At 43.5% G+C, this 19,759-nt stretch overlaps 1 protein-coding gene across 1 annotated transcript in view; it reads left to right on the forward strand.

The window, feature by feature from the left end:
- The window catches only part of LOC109882700 (metabotropic glutamate receptor 7-like), a 393,305-nt gene that overhangs the window by 266,079 nt on the left and 107,467 nt on the right, over positions 1 to 19,759 (forward strand). The window contains exon 7 of the mRNA XM_031798073.1: positions 3,286 to 3,425. Within this exon, the coding sequence (XP_031653933.1) occupies positions 3,286 to 3,425 (140 nt within the window). The remainder of the gene's footprint in view (positions 1 to 3,285; positions 3,426 to 19,759) is intronic.

Genomic DNA, 19,759 nt, shown 5'->3' on the forward strand with positions numbered 1-19,759 from the left:
CCCCAGACACAGAGGGAGATACTTCCTCCCCTATAACTCCTTCACCCCAGAGACAGAGACAGATACTTCCTCCCCTATAACTCCTTCACCCCAGAGACAGAGACAGATACTTCCTCCTCTATAACTCCTTCACCCCAGAGACAGAGGTAGATACTTCCTCCCCTATAACTCCTTCACCCCAGAGACAGAGGGAGATACTTCCTCCCCTATAACTCCTTCACCCCAGAGACAGAGACAGATACTTCCTCCCCTATAACTCCTTCACCCCAGAGACAGAGACAGATACTTCCTCCTCTATAACTCCTTCACCCCAGAGACAGATACTTCCTCCCCTATAACTCCTTCACCCCAGAGACAGAGGGAGATACTTCCTCCTCTATAACTCCTTCACCCCAGAGACAGAGACAGATACTTCCTCCCCTATAACTCCTTCACCCCAGAGACAGAGACAGATACTTCCTCCCCTATAACTCCTTCACCCCAGAGACAGAGACAGATACTTCCTCCTCTATAACTCCTTCACCCCAGAGACAGATACTTCCTCCTCTATAACTCCTTCACCCCAGAGACAGAGGGAGATACTTTCTCCTCTATAACTCCTTCACCCCAGAGACAGAGGGAGATACTTCCTCCCCTATAACTCCTTCACCCCAGAGACAGAGACAGATACTTCCTCCCCTATAACTCCTTCACCCCAGAGACAGAGACAGATACTTCCTCCTCTATAACTCCTTCACCCCAGAGACAGAGGGAGATACTTCCTCCCCTATAACTCCTTCACCCCAGAGACAGAGGGAGATACTTCCTCCCCTATAACTCCTTCACCCCAGAGACAGAGACAGATACTTCCTCCTCTATAACTCCTTCACCCCAGAGACAGAGGGAGATACTTCCTCCCCTATAACTCCTTCACCCCAGAGACAGAGACAGATACTTCCTCCCCTATAACTCCTTCACCCCAGAGACAGAGACAGATACTTCCTCCTCTATAACTCCTTCACCCCAGAGACAGAGGGATTGAGTCGAGGCATCAGTCAGCATGTCAGAGAGGAGATAAAGAAGCATGAAGCGACTAGCTAGCAAGGGGCAACAGGCTTCGATCCGCCGCCCACACAGCAACGCAGGCACAGCAGGGACTCTGCAGTCACACTCTTTTTTACTGTCTTGGTATTTTCCCATAATCACCCCTGTCACTGTTGCCATAAAATCTCTTCCCTTAAAAGTATCTCTGTACAAACTAATCTTGATATGCCTTTAAGAGATACTTTCAAGCATACAGGGGTATCATGGAATAACCAAGGGGTCTATTAAGCAGTTAAATGTCCTAGTTACTGTTGTGTGATTAACAGAGTTCATATCGAAGTACCATCTCTGTAGGAGGATACCATATTCTATTACTGGGTCCAGATTGCAAAGCTAATTCTTGAGCTGAGTATGTTATGTACTGTAGGCTATATTTAGTTCCGTGTATATGTACGTGTGGTGATTGAACAGTAGACAGTCACACAAGACGAGGACTTCAAATAGGTCTATGGCTTGTCAAGGGAACTGTAGCCTACTGTTGAGATGGGTTAACAGGAAACTGACATCTGGACGATGGACTGTAAGTCTGTAACATCTTAATATTAACTCCTGAATGAAGAATTTCTGGTAGTAAAATGTTACACTAAAATGTAGGCAACATTTTTTATTTATTTATTTATTTCTGCATCTCCCGAGAAGATAGTATTTCAATCAGAAACATAGTGTATCTAAAAATCAGGCAACAAAATATTCCTGCACCCCCTGTCAAAAACATCATTCTTACGTCTTTGACTGTATCCTATTAGCACATGTTTTATATTTGCGGGTTAGGGCCTCAGATTTTCACTTCATCACATATAGTCGGGTGGTTGCGGACAGGTTACTAGGAATTGTGGGTGGGTCAACCTTCTAACAGGCACCTTCAAAACAGTTACAGAGTTTAATGGCTGTGATTGGAGAAGACTAAGGATGCATCAACAACATTGTAGTTACTCCATAATACTAACCTAAATGACAGCGTGAAAAGAAGGAGGCCTGTACAGAATAAAAAATATTACATTAAGTAACTAAAGTAATACTACATGAAAAATGTGGCAAAGAAATGCACTTTTTTGTCCTAAATACAAAAGTGTTTTGTTTTAAGGCAAATTCAACACAACACTTCACTAAGTGCCACTCTTCATATTTTCAAAAATAGTGGTGGCTACATCGTGTTATGGGTATGCTTGTCATCATTTTTTAGGATAAAATAAACAGAATGGAGCCAAGCACAGGTAAAACCCTAGAGGAAAACCTGGTTTTCCTCTAGGTTGCATACCAAGAAGACATCTAATGTTCCTGAGTGGCCGAGTTTTGACTTAAAATCAGCTTGAAAATCCTAATCCTTATGGCAAGACTTGAAAATGGCTTTCTACCAATGATCAACAACCAACTTGTAAATATTGTGCAATCAAGGTGTGCAACACTCAGAGATTTACCCAGAAATACTTTTATTTTACCTTTATTTAAATAGGCAAGTCAGTTAAGAACAAATTCTTATATTCAATGACAGCCTAGGAACAGTGGGTTAACTGCCTGTTCAGGGGGCAGAATGACAGATTTGTCAGCTCGGGGATATGAACTTGCAACCTTTCGGTTACTAGTCCAGCGCTCTAACAACTAGGCTACCCTGAGCCTCTACACTCTAACCACTAGGCTACCCTGCCGCCTCTACACTCTAACCACTAGGCTACCCTGCCGCCTCTACACTCTAACCACTAGGCTACCCTGCCGCCTCTACACTCTAACCACTAGGCTACCCTGCCGCCTCTACACTCTAACCACTAGGCTACCCTGCCGCCTCTACACTCTAACCACTAGGCTACCCTGCCGCCTCTACACTCTAACCACTAGGCTACCCTGCCCCCCCTACACTCTAACCACTAGGCTACCCTGCCGCCCCTACACTCTAACCACTAGGCTACCCTGCCGCCCCTCCACTCTAACCACTAGGCTACCCTGCCGCCTCTACACTCTAACCACTAGGCTACCCTGCCGCCTCTACACTCTAACCACTAGGCTACCCTGCCGCCCCTACACTCTAACCACTAGGCTACCCTGCCGCCCCTCCACTCTAACCACTAGGCTACCCTGCCGCCTCTACACTCTAACCACTAGGCTACGGTCTAAAGTTATACTGTTACATATGTTCATGTTAACTTTTTACAAAGTGCAGGGATGTAACATAGCGCGCGTCAAGTTGTGCCGTTGCTCCCGTTACAGGAAGTGCTGGGACGTCAGTGAATTTCAACAGGAACGGTGATGCTCCGGGACGTTACGACCTGTTCCAGTATCAGATCAACAACAACAGCTCCCCGGGGTACAAGAACATTGGACAGTGGACAGAGACATTACAGCTCAACGTGAGTACGATGATGTGTGTATATGCAAGCGGAGGGATTTGATCCAAGGTCTCCCGGGTAGTAACCCATCGTCTTAAAACATTACACCAAGAGGGCATCCTAGTGGTCTGAGTGTGTCTTTGACAGGGATACTCTGTTACATTATCGTGCGCATGTTGAGTTGGGCATTTAGCTAGCTTGCATCGGGTTGTTATTTTATCTGAAATGTACAAGGTCCTTTTCTTTATGCTGGGTCTTTGTAGAATATGGACCCATTTTGAGTCACACAAATTAGTGTTAGTCTCTACTCAAACAATCCACAGATAAAAGGGGACATCTAGTGCTCTCTCCTAGTACTCTCTCCTAGTGCTCTCTCCTAGTACTCTCTCCTAGTACTCTCTCCTAGTACTCTCTCCTAGTGCTCTCTCCTAGTGCTCTCTCCTAGTGCTCTCTCCTAGTGCTCTCTCCTAGTGCTCTCTCCTCGTACTCTCTCCTCGTACTCTCTCCTCGTACTCTCTCCTCGTACTCTCTCCTAGTGCTCTCTCCTAGTGCTCTCTCCTAGTACTCTCTCCTAGTACTCTCTCCTAGTACTCTCTCCTAGTGCTCTCTCCTAGTACTCTCTCCTAGTGCTCTCTCCTAGTGCTCTCTCCTAGTACTCTCCTAGTACTCTCCTAGTACTCTCTCCTAGTGCTCTCTCCTAGTGCTCTCTCCTAGTACTCTCTCCTAGTACTCTCTCCTAGTACTCTCTCCTAGTACTCTCCTCGTACTCTCTCCTAGTACTCTCTCCTTGTACTCTCCTCGTACTCTCTCCTAGTACTCTCTCCTAGTGCTCTCTCCTAGTGCTCTCTCCTAGTACTCTCTCCTCGTGCACTCCTCGTGCTCTCTCCTAGTACTCTTCTCGTACTCTCTCCTAGTACTCGCTCCTAGTACTCTCTCCTAGTACTCTCCTCGTACTCTCTCCTAGTACTCTCCTTGTACTCTCTCCTAGTACTCTCCTCGTACTCTCTCCTAGTACTCTCTCCTTGTACTCTCCTCGTGCTCTCTCCTAGTACTCTCCTCGTACTCTCTCCTAGTACTCTCTCCTAGTACTCTCTCCTAGTACTCTCCTCGTACTCTCTAGTAGTACTCTCCTCGTACTCTCTCCTAGTACTCTCCTCGTACTCTCTCCTAGTACTCTCTCCTTGTACTCTCCTAGTACTCTCTCCTCGTGCACTCTCCTAGTACTCTCCTCGTACTCTCTCCTAGTACTCTCTCCTTGTACTCTCCTCGTACTCTCTCCTCGTACTCTCTCCTAGTACTCTCTCCTCGTACTCTCTCCTAGTACTCTCTCCTTGTACTCTCTCCTCGTACTCTCTCCTAGTACTCTCCTCGTACTCTCTCCTAGTACTCTCTCCTCGTACTCTCTCCCCGTACTCTCTCCTAGTACTCTCCTCGTACTCTCTCCTTGTACTCTCTCCTAGTTCAGTCTTCTTATTTTTTCTTCTTCTGTGGATTTAATATGGTGATTGGCAACCAACTTTAATGTGTATTACTGCAAATGACTGAACTGTGGTTCTCGTTCATCTTTTATTCACCCACGTGCGTATATGTGTATACGCTCCTAAAAACCAGAGAGGAGATGGGAGAGGCAGGACTTGCAGTGCACCAGGCACTAAAATAAATGTACGCTCTTTTATAGCGCCTGGCTATGCAGATGCTCATTGACGCGCGTGAGCAGTTGGGATGAAATGATTCATGCTTGCGCACACAATGCTGCCGGTGTGGTCAGCATGTAAAAGGAATCATACAACGGGTGTGTCTAATCCTGAATGCTGATTGGTTAAAACCGCATTCCATCCAGTGTCTATTCCATAAATTACCACCGGCTAAATCTATGACTTTAAAATGCCTATTTGCTCTGTTACATCTGACTGCACAATTCACTGTCTCATCAGCCCAGCCAGGCAATTTATAAACTTGATCTCCACTATAAAAAAACATCTAGACATTATCTCACATTTCTTGTAGAATAACATTTAGTTTTCAACAGCGGAGAATAAACCTTCCTGTCTGTCTCTCCGACATTTGCAAAATTTGAATCAAAATTTGAATCAAAATTCAAATTCGATCTATAGTAATGAACGGGAGTCGAGACGAGACAGACAGACAGGCAGGCAGCGCTTCTCAGCCAGTCGAAATCAAGAAACGCTGGCCATTTATAGGGAATAGCGTGCCATTATAGGGAATAGTGTGCCATTTGAAGGAAGTTTTTATTAGGGGATAGGGTGCCATTTTCAAAATAAATTCACCTTTATTTAAACAGGTATCCCAGTTGAGAACAAGTTCTCATTTATAACTGCGACCTGGCCAAGATAAAGCAAAGCAGTGTGACAAAGAACAACAATACAGAGTTGCACATGGAAAAAGCAAGCATACAGTCAATAACATAATAGAAAAATCTTTATACAGTGTGTGCAAATGCCATAAGGAGATAAGGTAATAAATAGGCCATAGTAGCGAAGTAATTACAATTTAGCAAATTAACACTGGAGTGATATATGTGCAGATGATGATGTGCAAGTAGAAATACTGGTGTGCAGAAGAGCAGAAAAAGTAAATAAAACAATATGAGGTAGATGGATGGGCTATTTACAGATGGGCTATTTACAGAAGGGCTGTGTACAGGTACAGCAATCAGTAAGCTGCTCAGACAGCTGATGCTTAAAGTTAGTGAGGGAGATATAAGTCTCAAACTTGAGCAATTCTTGCAATTCGTTCCAGTCATTGGCAGCAGAGAACTGGAAGGAAAGGTAGCCAAAGGAGGTGTTGGCTTTGGGGGTGACCAGTTAGATATACCTACTGGAGCGCATGCTACAGGTGGGTGCTGCTATGGTGACCAGTGAGCTGAGATAAGGCGGGGCTTTACCTAGCAAAGACTTATAGATGACCTGGAGCCAGTGGGTCTGGCGACGAATATGTAGCGAGGGCCAACCAACGAGAGCATACAGGTCACAGTGGTGGATGGTATATGGGGCTTTAGTGACAAAACGGATGGCACTGTGATAGACTCCATCCAATTTTCTGAGTAGAGTGTTGGAGGCTATTTTGTAAATGACATCGCTGAAGTCGAGTATCGGTAGGTTGGTCAGTTTTACGGGGGTATGTTTGACAGCATGAGTGAAGGAGGCTTTGTTGCGAAATAGGAAGCCGATTCTAGTTTCTAGATCAAGGAATCACCAGCAGCAAGAGCGATATCGTTGATATATACAGAGAAAAGAGTCGGCCAGAGGTGCACCCGTGACCAGCTCAGAAACCAGATTGCACAGCGGAGAGTTAAAATGAGATTTGAAATGGTCAGTAATCTGTTTGTTAACTTGGCTTTTGAAGACTTTGGAAAGGCAGGGCAGGATGGATATAGGTCTGTAACAGTTTGGGTCTAGAGTGTCACACACCATTGAAGAGGGGGATGACCACCGCAGCTTTCCAATCTTTAGGAATCTCTGACAATTTGAAAGAGAGGTAATAGGGGTTGCAACAATGGCAGCGGATCATTTTAGAAAGAGAGGGTCCAGATTGTCTAGCCCAGCTGATATGTAGGGGTCCAGGTTGTGCAGCTCTTTCAGAACATCTGCTATCTGGATTTGGGTGAAGGAGAAGCTGGGGAGGCTCGGGCAAGGCTCGGGGGGGGGCTGTTGGCCGGGGTTGGGATAGCCTGGAGGAAGCATGAGCAGCCGTAGAGAAATGCTTCTTGAAATTCTCGATTATCATGGATTTATCTGTGGTGACAGTGTTACCTAGCCTCAGTACAGTGGGCAGCTGGGATGAGGCGCTCTTGTTCTCCATGGACTTTACAGTGTCCCAGAACGTTTTGGAGTTAGAGCTACAGGATGCAAATTTCTGTTTGAAAAAGCTAGCCTTTGCTTTCCTAAATGACTGTGTGTATCGGTTCCTGACTTCCCTGAACAGTTGCATATCGCGGGGACTATTCGATGCTATTGCAGTCCGCCACAGGATGTTTTTGTGCTTTTCGAGGGCTTTCAGGTCTGGAGTGAACCATATCTGTTCTTAGTTCTACATTTTTTAAAATGGGCATGCTAATTTAAGATTGTGAGGAAATTACTTTTAAAGAACAACCAGGCATCCTCTACTAACGGGATGAGGTCAATATCCTTCCAGGATACCCAGGCCAGGTCGAATAGAAAGGCCTGCTCGCTTTGAATAGGGTGCCATTTATAAGGAGTAGGGTGCCATTTATAAGGAGTAGGGTGCCATTTATAAGGAATAGGGTGCCATTTATAAGGAATAGGAATAGGGTGCCATTTATAAGGAATAGGGTGCCATTTATAAGGAATAGGGTGCCATTTATAAGGAGTAGGGTGCCATTTATAAGGAATAGGGTGCCATTTATAAGGAATAGGGTGCCATTTATAAGGAGTAGGGTGCCATTTATAAGGAATAGGAATAGGGTGCCATTTATAAGGAATAGGGTGCCATTTATAAGGAATAGGAATAGAGTGCCATTTATAAGGAATAGGGTGCCATTTATAAGGAATAGGGTGCCATTTATAAGGAATAGGGTGCCATTTATAAGGAATAGGGTGCCATTTATAAGGAATAGGGTGCCATTTATAAGGAATAGGGTGCCATTTATAAGGAATAGGGTGCCATTTATAAGGAATAGGGTGCCATTTATAAGGAATAGGGTGCCATTTGTAAGGAATAGGGTGCCATTTATAAGGAATAGGGTGCCATTTATAAGGAATAGGGTGCCATTTATAAGGAATAGGGTGCCATTTATAAGGAATAGGGTGCCATTTATAAGGAGTAGGGTGCCATTCATAAGGAATATGGTGCCATTCATAAGGAATATGGTGCCATTCATAAGGAATAGTGTGCTATTTGGTACGCAGTGACATTTCAAACTTGCTAGTGGGCTGGCGACACATGGAGCTGTGGATCAACGTAGATTATAGATGGCATGTTTGTTATTTTGTGCTCATATTCGTTAATGTAAAGAGGAAGAGATTGATTATGTTAATAACTGCTAGACTTGTCCCTTGGTATAATGCCCAGGAGGGGGTGCAACTTGACATGATGGTAAAGGGCCAAGGGCCACACCCTCTCATGCAATGTCATGCCAATTAGCCACTTTGTGGCGCTATAATAAGCGATTGAAAATGCAACTTTAAAAGGTCATGCCCGTGCGACCTAGAGGGTGAAAATCTAGTACGTACATCCCTCTCAAGGAAAAAATTTGCCTCATGGACCGTTCAGGTCCACCATTTAGAATTTTGTGAAAAACATTTAAACCAATACTCCTCTGGCACCGAATGACCAATCAGCACAAAAGTTGATAGATGTCTAGATGTCATCTATGGACCAAGCTCCCACAATTTAATTTTTTCCAGGATAGCATGTCAAACAATGTGACCAATAAACATTCACGTGGGCGTGGTCTGGCACAGAAATGTGTTTTTGTAACAAAAACAAGGTAACACATGTTAAAAAAAAAACTGTCAAGACTCAACTTCAATCACATTCAGATCGACCACTTGGTGACGCTATAACGGGCATCTGTTTATGTCTCTTGATCTGTTTGACTCAGAGTGATGAAATGTGGCGCACATGTATTTGTATTTGTTGATCTTTTATAAACAATACAACGTATACACATACTAACGACAACGGGATATCTATCTAACACTTACTGTATGGTTCAGTTTGGCCACATGTTGATGCTGATGGACAGAATAAAATAGGTCATAAAATGGCAGCCATATTGTTTGAGCTTTTTGTGTCTGAAGTTCTAAAGATGTACCAAACTTGGTGCTGATTGGTCCAGCGGTTCTGGAGAAGAATGTTTTAACCTCTTAAAGTCACCGTCATAAAAAACATTTCCAAAATTCTTGAAAAGCGTTTTGCATGATCTGTTTGATTTAGAATTCTGATATTTGGCAAGTGTGGTAAGGAGTAAAGAAATAGCTCATCCAATGTGTCAACTTCTTTCCCCCGATGGTGGCAAATATGGCCCACAGCTTGAACCCCGTCATAGCTGCTTGTAGCTATTTATGTATTTGTAACTTGTAATGTTCACCCTACCAACACATGTATTATAGCTCTAACAGTAGGGCCTTTGCTTTTCGATCCCCAAATCGATTTGGCATGCTTTATGGAATACCATGTACACAGTTCATTTGTCATCCTTGCCAGGATCTCAGGGGAACTCTGTGTATCTGGTACCTTATTCCTTATGCAGTGCACTAAATAGACAACATGGGTGCCGTTTGGGACACAGACTATGTCCCTGGCATGATTTCATCTCTCCCCGGTCTCCCCGGACACTAAGGATGAGTCACGGATGACTCCAGCTCCAGACTCCAAGGACGGGCCCCTTAGCTCCCCGTGAAAATGTCATCTCTGCATCATTATGCCCAGTGTGGGGAATAGGCTGTAGGGCTGAATGACTGAACCACTCGGACAAGGGGTGTTTGGGATTATGTGACTGGCAAAGACACAAAGTCAAATGAAGTCGCCTTAGTTTGTCTTTTTGAGCTACTAGATGTCTAGGTAGGGTTTTTACTGCTTAAGTTAAACAACGGAGATCATAGAACATGAACTGTTACTTTATCCGGCTTACAATGCTTACTTACAAGCCATCTACAGAGATAGAGAGATGAAGACAGTGTTCGTGAGAGCAGGAGAGTGTGAGAGAGAGAGAGACACACAGACAGACAGACAGACAGACAGACAGACAGACAGACAGACAGACAGACAGACAGACAGACAGACAGACAGACAGACAGACAGACAGACAGACAGACAGACAGACAATCTCTCTCTCTGAATGACTGACTGACTGACAGAGAGAGAGAGCCAGACAGACAGACAGACACAGAGAGAGAGAGAGATTGACTGACAGACAGACAGACAGACAGACAGACAGACAGACAGACAGACAGACAGACAGACAGACAGACAGACAGACAGACAGACAGACAGACAGACAGACAGACAGACAGACAGACAGACAGACAGATTCTAATGCTTACCCAATACAAATGACTTAAATCACCGATTCGGCACATCAGGTCACATGTTAGGCTACATGTCACAAAATATTGTATATTGGGACAAATTAAGTAGCAAAACTGATTGAATTTATTTTTTTTACTTAACCAGGCAAGTCAGTTAAGAACAAATTCTTATTTTCAATGACGGCCTAGGAACAGTGGGTTAACTGCCTGTTCAGGGGCAGAACGACAGATTTGTACCTTGTCAGCTCGGGGGTTTGAACTCACAACCTTCCGGTTACTAGTCCAACGCTCTAACCACTAGGCTACCCTGCCGCCCCGAGAGTGTGAGAGAGTGTAAGGTATCTAAGGTATGTAAATATGTTTGATTTTAATGCCGTCAGGTTTTCATTTGAAGCATATTTTATTTGTATTAATTGCAAAGACATAGGTCACTTTTTATTTATAGTCAACTTTGTTCTGAAGTCATCGCAGGTCACAGAGAGAAGGATAAACCCACGTTATTTTATGTTTAACGGAGATCTCTTACGAAATCATCTTACGATCCACTTAGCTGTTCTACCAGTGATCTGAGGCAGGCGTTAGATTACCAGTGTTTTCAAGTGCAAAGTTAATAACAATGTTTTTGGGAAAACAGCTCAGAGATTTTAACAATGCTACTACAAAAAGTTGTAATGATGAACTTAGCTTTAAGATGCTTTTGGGAACCCAGGCCCAGTCTCACTGGGTTCTGATCAAAAGTAGCACAGGGAGTACAGTGCCATTTCGGACACCAACTCAGCGATATTGGGTAGAGATGGAAGGAGAGAGAGGCAGCAACTAACTGTAGTGAGTTTAATTTCTTCATGTTTCAAGCAGATCCAACCATTTAATAATTCATGGATGTTACATAATCTTCATTTGCCTGGGCTTAAATTAGCATTTTCTTGAAAAAAAAAAACACTTTTTAGGCTTTTAAGCTGTCTAATGTGTCTCTGGTTTAAATGTACCTCAACTCTGACACTGTAGTTTTCAACACGGAGGGAATTTAACCACAGTGCTCTAACAAGCATTGATCCAATTTTTTTTCTCTCTTCAGTATGAATTAATAACTTGAGTATGTCTGATACTGTCACACTCTTCAGATCTGGAGAACTATTTCATGTTTGAGTGATATGATCATCTCTGTCATCTCTATTAGCGGCAATGATCTTTGATCTTGATCTCGTCAACTGGGATTCCTACGGAACTTTCAGGCTCAGCTTGTTTCCCCACTCTTCCCTATATACTGCACTACTTCTGACCACCAGGGCCCATAGGAATAATGCACTACTTCTGACCAGGGCCCATAGGGATAATGCACTACTTATGACTAGGGTCCATAGGGATAATGCACTACTTATGACCAGGGCCCATAGGGATAATGCACTACTTATGACCAGGGCCCATAGGGATAATGCACTACTTCTGACCACCAGGGCCCATAGAGATAATGCACTACTTCTGACCAGGGCCCATAGGGATAATGCACTACTTCTGACCACCAGGGCCCATATGGATAATGCACTACTTCTGACCAGGGCCCACATGGATAATGCACTACCTCTGAGCACCAGGGCCCATAGGGATAATGCACTTCTTCTAACCACCAGGGCCCATAGGGATAATGCACTACTTCTGACCAGGGCCCATAGGGATAATGCACTACTTCTGACCAGGGCCCACAGGGATAATGCACTACTTCTGACCACCAGGGCCCATAGGGATACTGCACTACTTCTGACCACCAGGGCACATAGGACTCTGTTTAAAAGTAGTTCACTATGTTTGGAGTATAGAGTGCTAATTGGGAAACCGGTTCAAATGCATTGTAACAGACAAACTGTAATTTATACAGTAATCTTGGATATTATCAACAGTAAAATACTATGAAAAGTTTTAATGCACATTACTGTAAAAGATGTTGCATTGTGGGAACATTTTGTGAGTAGTGAAATAATTGCTATATTTCTAATGGAGTGTCAAAACCCTTTTGATCACTAGTGGGCGCACGACATTGTTTTCTCTGGCAATTTTTTTAATTTAACTAGGCAAGTCAGTTAAGAAGAAATTGTTATTTACAATGACGGCCTAGGAACTGTGGGTTAACTGCCTGTTCAGGGGCAGAACGACAGATTTGTACCTTGCCAGCTAGGGGGTTTGATCTTGGCAACCTCTCGGTGACTAGTGTCTCCCGAACTAACGTATGTTAAGTAGTGCCTTATAAGAGGTTATATTTGTTGCACCTGTCAGTGAAAATGATGTACCAATTTAAAAAGTATGTGGTAGCATCATCTATTAACAATGTGTAGGGGACAGATTGGAATGGCATCTAGTCTTAAACCTTTAAACCTTTTCCATGTCCTTCTGATCTGTTTAGCCCTGTAGTCGCTGCCAGTTTGGAAGCCTTTGTCAAGGCCTCTAGAACTGTAAGTGTTATAAAAGCCAACCTGCTTGTACCAATCCCATCCAACCTGTTTGTACCAATCCCATCCAACCTGCTTGTACCAATCCCATCCAACCTGCTTGTACCAATCCCATCCAACCTGCTTGTACCAATCCCATCCAACCTGCTTGTACCAATCCCATCCAACCTGCTTGTACCAATCCCATCCAACCTGCTTGTACCAATCCCATCCAACCTGCTTGTACCAATCCCATCTAACCTGTTTGTACCAATCCCATCCAACCTGCTTGTACCAATCCCATCCAACCTGTTTGTACCAATCCCATGCAATAACAGTAAATACAGTGAAACACAAACCCCAATCCCCTCACTGAATTTCATCCATCCATTCATCCATCCATTCATTACATTTACAGTAGCATTAACGTTTTACAGTATAATACAGTAAATTATATGGAATTGTACCTTGTGTCATTACACAGTACTTGATTGGATACAGTATTTAGATTACAGTAGGTCTGCTGATTACAGTAGGTCTGCTGATTACAGTAGGTCTGCTGGTTACAGTAGGTCTGCTGATTTACCTGTAAGTTACTGTCAAATTCACAGCATCCCCTTAAAACTGTGACTGAGGATGAGTCAGATGTTTGTTACCCTCGGGAGACAAGGACTTTGACTGCCAAAACTGTCTCCTGAATCAATCAATTTACCCCCAATTTTGTAATATCCAATTGGTAGTTACAGTCTTTTCCCATTGCTCCAACTACGGTCTCGGGAGAGGTGAAGGTTGAGAGCCGTGTAACCTCTGAAACAAAAACCCAGCCAAGCCACACTTCTTCTTGACACAATGGTCGCTTAACATCAATGTGTCGGTGGAAACATCGTACATCCGGCGTCCGTGTCAGCGTGCGCCCGACCCGCTACAAGGAGTTGCTAGAGTGCGATGGGACAAGGGCCGGACAAACCCTCATTTAACTCGGATGATGCTGGGCCAATTGTGCGTCGCCTCGTGGGTCTCCCGGGTTGCGGCCGGCTGCGACATAGGATCTGTAGTAATGCAGCTAGCACTGGCAAGGCAGTGCCTTAGACCGCTGTGCCACTCTGGAGGCTCACACGTGTCCTCTTAGTCTAGGAGAGGTTCCACCAGAGTTTGTCCTGATATTGTTTAGTTGTTTTTTGGGATCCCCATTAGCCGACGCCATTGGTGACAGCTAGTCTTACCGTGGGCTGGCATGTAACGAAAAATACTTTACAGACTAAAGTCTACAATTTACATATACAGTTGAAGTTGGAAGTTTACATATATACCTTAGCCATATGCACTTAAACTCAGCTTTTCACATTTCCTGACATTTAATCGTAGTAAACATGTCCTGTCTTAGGTCAGTTACTTTAATTTAAGAATGTGAAATGTCCGAATAATAGTTGAGATAATTATATATTTCAGCTTTTATTTCTTTCATCACATTCCCATTGGGTCAGAAGTTTACATACACTCAATTAGTATTTGGTAGCATTGCCTTTAAATTGTATAACTTGGGTCAAACGTATCAGGTAGACTTCCACAAGCTTCCCATAATAAGTTGGATGAATTTTGGCCCGTTAATCCTCCTGACAGAGCTGGTGTAACTGATTCAGGGCTTTTTCAGTTCTGACAACAAAGTTTCTATGGGATTGAGGTCAGAGCTTTCTGATGGCCACTGCAATACCTTGACTTTGTTGTTTTTAAGCCATTTTGCCACAACTTTGGAAGTATGCTTGGCGTCATTGTCCATTTGGAAGACCCATTTGCAACCAAGCTTTAACTTCATGACTGATGTCTTGAGATATCTTGAGATGTTGCTTCAATATATCCACATACATCATGATGCAATCTATTTTGTGAAGGTCACCAGTCCCTCCTGCAACAAAGCAACCCCACAACATGATGCTGCCACCCCTGTGCTTCACGGTTGTGATGGTGTTCTTCGGCTTGCAAGCATCCCTCTTTTTCCTCCAAACATAATGATGGTCATTACGGCCAAACAGTTCTATTTTTGTATCATCAGACCAGAGGACATTTCTCCCAAAAGTACGATCTTCGTCCCGATATGCAGTTGCAAACCGAATTCTGGCTTTTTTTATGGTGGCTTCTTCCTTGCTGAGCGGCCTTTCAGGTTATGTCGATATAGGACTTGTTTACTGCGGATATAGATACTTTTGTACCTGTTTCCTCCAGCATCTTCACAAGGTCCTTTGCTGTTGTTCTGGGATTGATTTGCACTTTTCGCACCAAGGTACGTTCATCTCTAGGAGACAGAATGAGTCTCCTTTCTGAGCGGTATGACAGCTGCGTGGTACCATGGTGTTTATACTTGCATACTATTGTTTGTACAGATGAACATGGTACCTTCAGGCATTTGGAAATTGCTCCCAAGGATGAACCAGACGTGTGCAGGTCTGCAATTTTTTTTGTTGAGGTCTTTGCTGATTTCTTTTGATTTTCCCATGATGTCAAGGAAAGAGGCAATGCCTCCAATTGTGGTCAATTAGCCTATCAGAAGCTTCTAAATTTTCTGGAATTTTCCAAGCTGATTAAAGGCACAGTCTGAGTGCATGTAAACTTATGACCCACTGGATTTGTGATACAGTGAATTATAAGTGAATTAATCTGTAAACAATTGTAGAAAAATGACTTGTCATGCACAAAGTAGATGTCCTAACCAACTTGCCAAAACTATAATTTGTTAACATGACATTTGTAGAGTGGTTGAAAAACTAGTTTTAATGACTCCAACGTAAGTGTATGTAAACTTCCGACTTCGACTGTATTTTAAAACATTCACACGTATCTGTCAGTTACACATGATTTAATACCCACAAATATTAGGTCATGTTTCAAGTTTCACATTTTATTAGTTGTTTGTATGGAATACAGGTTCCTTCTTGACAATACAACAACAGTAAGACATAATAAAAGATAAGAATATGAACATAAAGTAAATGGCTCATTAGTATATATCGTTTACCAGAAGCATTATACAGGACAGCACAATTTATAGTCCAATAATTGTGTATTGGGGGGGGGGTATAAACTCAGTTATAGTATGATGATGATGTGTGTGTGTGTGTGTCTGTGTGTGTATGTGTGTGTGTGTGTGTGTGTACTGGGCATCTTCACCACTCGCTGGAGGGCCTTGCGGTCATGGACGGAAGCAATTATATCCGTGATACAACCGTGATACAACCGGTCAGGACGCTCTCGGTGGTGTTAGTATTTGGAGAGGAGCCGGGGCGGAATGCCATATTTCTTTAACCGCTTAGGAAGTAGAGATGCTGTATGCCTCTTGACAAGAGTGGTAGAGTTGTTGGTCCATGGTGATGTGGATGCTGAGGAACTTAAAACTGTTGACTCTCTCTAGTGCAGTCCTATTGATGTGTACTGGTTTTCTCTCTACTGCAGTCCTATTGATGTGTACTGGGTTGTGTGCTCTCCTTCTGCTTCCGGAAATCAACAATCAAATCCTTTATTTTGCTGACATTGTGGGGGAGGTTGTTGTCATGACACCACAATGCCAGTTCACGTATCTCGTCCTTATAGGCTGTTGGTTATCAGGCCTACAATTGTGGCATTGGCAGAAAAATTGATGATAGAGTTGGTGGAAAGCCAAGAAGTCGTGGGTGAACAGGGAATCTAGCAGAGGACTGAGGAAACACCCCTGTGTTAAGATTCAGTGTGCAGGAGGTGCTGTTCCTCACAGCCTGTGGCCCGTCAGGAAGTCCAGGGTCCCGTTGCAGAGGGTGATCAAGCACTCTGGATCCTCTTGTGGGGCCGGATACTGAGCTTATTGAACTCCTGAACTTATTTAGGATTGCCATACGAATGGAGTTGAATACTTGTTGACTCAAGACAACAGCTACCTTGTCCTTGAACCTCAGAAGCATGACCACTATAGGCCTGGGCCTGTCATTTGGGGCAGTGGTTAGTTTTCCACTCCCTCCTCAATCTTGCTGTGGTCCATCTTCAGTTGCTCATGAATTGTTTCCCTCACTTTGTCCTCAGACTACATCCAGGTCTCATCTGCAACTTTGTCCACAGTAATGTTGTTCCACCAGGATTGTCCCTCGAGTTTATTTCATTGATCCTTCATTGATATCGTGGATTCACACACAGAACAGATGTACTCTTTCAATTACTTACAGATTGCTGACAAACTGTTCTCTGGTCAGATCGTCCATTATTTTATTAGTTGACATACTTTTATTAGTATTTGGACGCAATTTCTTGTGGAACTATTTGTGTTTGTTTAAAAGATCCTTAACCATAGAGAGACACTATTGTCCTCAATGGTACTCCCGCTGGTTTTGGTCTTTATCACGATAGCAACGTAGGCTACACTGTTACTCCTTGCAGTTCCAGACCGCGCAGGTTGCAGGGCAGATGGAAACAGCAACAAACAGAAGGGATTCAAACAGTCACACTCCAAGGTCCTAGTAGCAAGGTCTGTGGGCTATGTACAGCTGCTAAGTAAATCGGGCTAGCTTGATAGCTAGCTAACGTTATTTAGAAGCTAGGCTAGCATCTGCGCCAATGAGAAAACAATCAGCCTCTTCTTCTCTGGAGCAAAATAGATCACACAGTGAACGTCCCACTACCTTAATGTGATGTTATATGTTGTTTGAACAGTAAATCTGTTAATTCATTGTTATTTTGCAAAAGAAAGCCATGCGTTTCAATGCATGCCGCTTTTTAGTGAAATTGATTGATCAAATTGGTAGTTACAGTCTTGTGCTGACATCCCTTCAACTCCCCTACGGAATTGGGAGAGGCAAAAGTCGAGATCCATGCGTCCTCCAAAAACAGGAAATTGCCAAGCCGCACTACTTCTTGACATACTTCTCGTTTAACCCAGAAGCACCAATGTGTCAAAGGAAACTCCGTTTAGCTGATGACCACAGTCAGCTTGCAGGTACCCAGCCACAAATAGTAGCTAGAGTACGATGGGGCAATGAAATCCCGGGCGGCCAAACCCTCCCCTAACCCGGATGATGCTGGGCCAATTGTGCGTAGCCTCATGGATCTCCCGGTCACACGCCGGCTGTGACACAGCCTGGGATTGAACACGAGGCTGTAGTGATGCCTCAAGCGCTACAGTGCCTCAGACTGCTGCGACACTCGGGAGACACCAGAAGGAATTCCAACGGTAGCATATCGGACCCTTCCTTGACGTAAAGCTGTTATGGTCATGTTTTTATGGTAAAGAAGCAACAAGAGCACAGTAAATAGGCTCTAGGGATTGTCCCAGGGGATTGTCCTAGAGATTGTCCCTGCCAGAAACGTTGCTGCCCCAAAGGAGTTGCTTGCTTGAGTTTGTTCAACACCTTCAGCGATGTTATTCCTCCAATGTTGTTTTCATATTCTGTGTTGTTTCGTTTGCATCATATCAAGTGTGCTGGCCTCTAGAATGGAATTTAACAGACCACAGACATTTGGTTTGGCTGTGTTTTATCCTTGATAAAATAACACATGCGGTTTGCAAGTAATTGGTCATCAAATTCATTCAACTCTTAAAAGCAGCAACAGCAAAAGAAAGAAAGAAAAAGTAAAACCTCATTTCACTTTTCCGTCTTGTTTTGGAATGTGACCAATGGTCTTTTTCCTTTGGTGCCTACGAAAACAGAATGTACAAAATACTTGTACTTTATAAGTGAACTTTGAATGGAAAATAACTTCAGGCTACGCGTATTGAGTAAATGTGCATGAGCTGTACTGTTGTCCACAGACCCAATACCTGACTCAACATTCCCTACACCACAATGTACTCTTCCACCTATTTAATCCCCTATCCTATCCTCTCAGGTCTACAGGACAGGTTTGGGAGTAGGAATTAGTAGTCAATATGGAATTCTGAAAATCTTATCTTCCTTTCTTGCATCAACAGATTCCGCTGATCCTCCTCTTCCATGATCTCCTCCTCCTCTTCCTCTTCCTCTTCCAAGTTATTTTCCTTATCCTCCTCCTCCTCTTCCTTTTTCCATGTTCTTTTCTTCCTCTTGCACATTATTTTCATCCTCCTCCTCTTCCTCGACCATGTTATTTTCCTCCCTCCTCCTCCTCCTCTTCCTCTACCATGTTATTTTCCTCCTCCTCTTCCTCTTCCATGTTATTTTCCTCCTCCTCTTCCTCTTCCATGTTCTTTTCCTCCTCATCTTCCAGTTTTTTATTCCTCTTCCTCCTCTTCCTCCTCTTCCTCCTCCATGTTGTTTTCCTCCTCTTCCTCGCTCTTCCTCGTGAGGTACATTCTTCATTTTACATCTCAAGTTGAAATGGAGGCTCACAACAGATGAAAAATCCCTATTTTATATTTTTGTTATAGTTTACCATGGTCTACTTAACATTCTGTCCTCTTTGTAGAGAGGAAAAAAGGAAGAACAAGGAAGAACTCAAGGCCGAAAATATGGATCCTGTTCAGTATCCATAGCAACAGGGTTTGGTTATAATCACGTTAGATTTTCCTCTGCGGTGTCTTCAATGATTAGCGCCTGGACAGGAAGGAGACCCCCTAGAGTCCAAGTAATGAACTGCACTAATAGTACAAACACAGAGATTCACAAACACCACAACAGTAGTTACACACATTGATACAGGAGGAGGTGGGCGGTATCATGCGATCTGCTTTAGTTTTCGAGATGATCAAATTCATTTCTGTTTTTTTTGGCAATGTCAATTATTGCACTTTAAAAAAAAAAGACTACTTTACTTATATGTTCACTAGTTGGCCAGGCAAACACCACAGAGTACTAATCTGTACACCAATCAAAGGTTGTGTACTATCCATGGTACTGTCTCTGCTGATCACGTCTGACCGTCATGATATCCGTATCTAAGGTACCGTAGTAGACAGCTGGTGACAGCTAGAGAGAGATCTCTGTCCGACAAA

The sequence above is a fragment of the Oncorhynchus kisutch genome, linkage group LG1 (assembly GCF_002021735.2).
Source record: "Oncorhynchus kisutch isolate 150728-3 linkage group LG1, Okis_V2, whole genome shotgun sequence".
Classification (NCBI taxonomy): domain Eukaryota; kingdom Metazoa; phylum Chordata; class Actinopteri; order Salmoniformes; family Salmonidae; genus Oncorhynchus; species Oncorhynchus kisutch.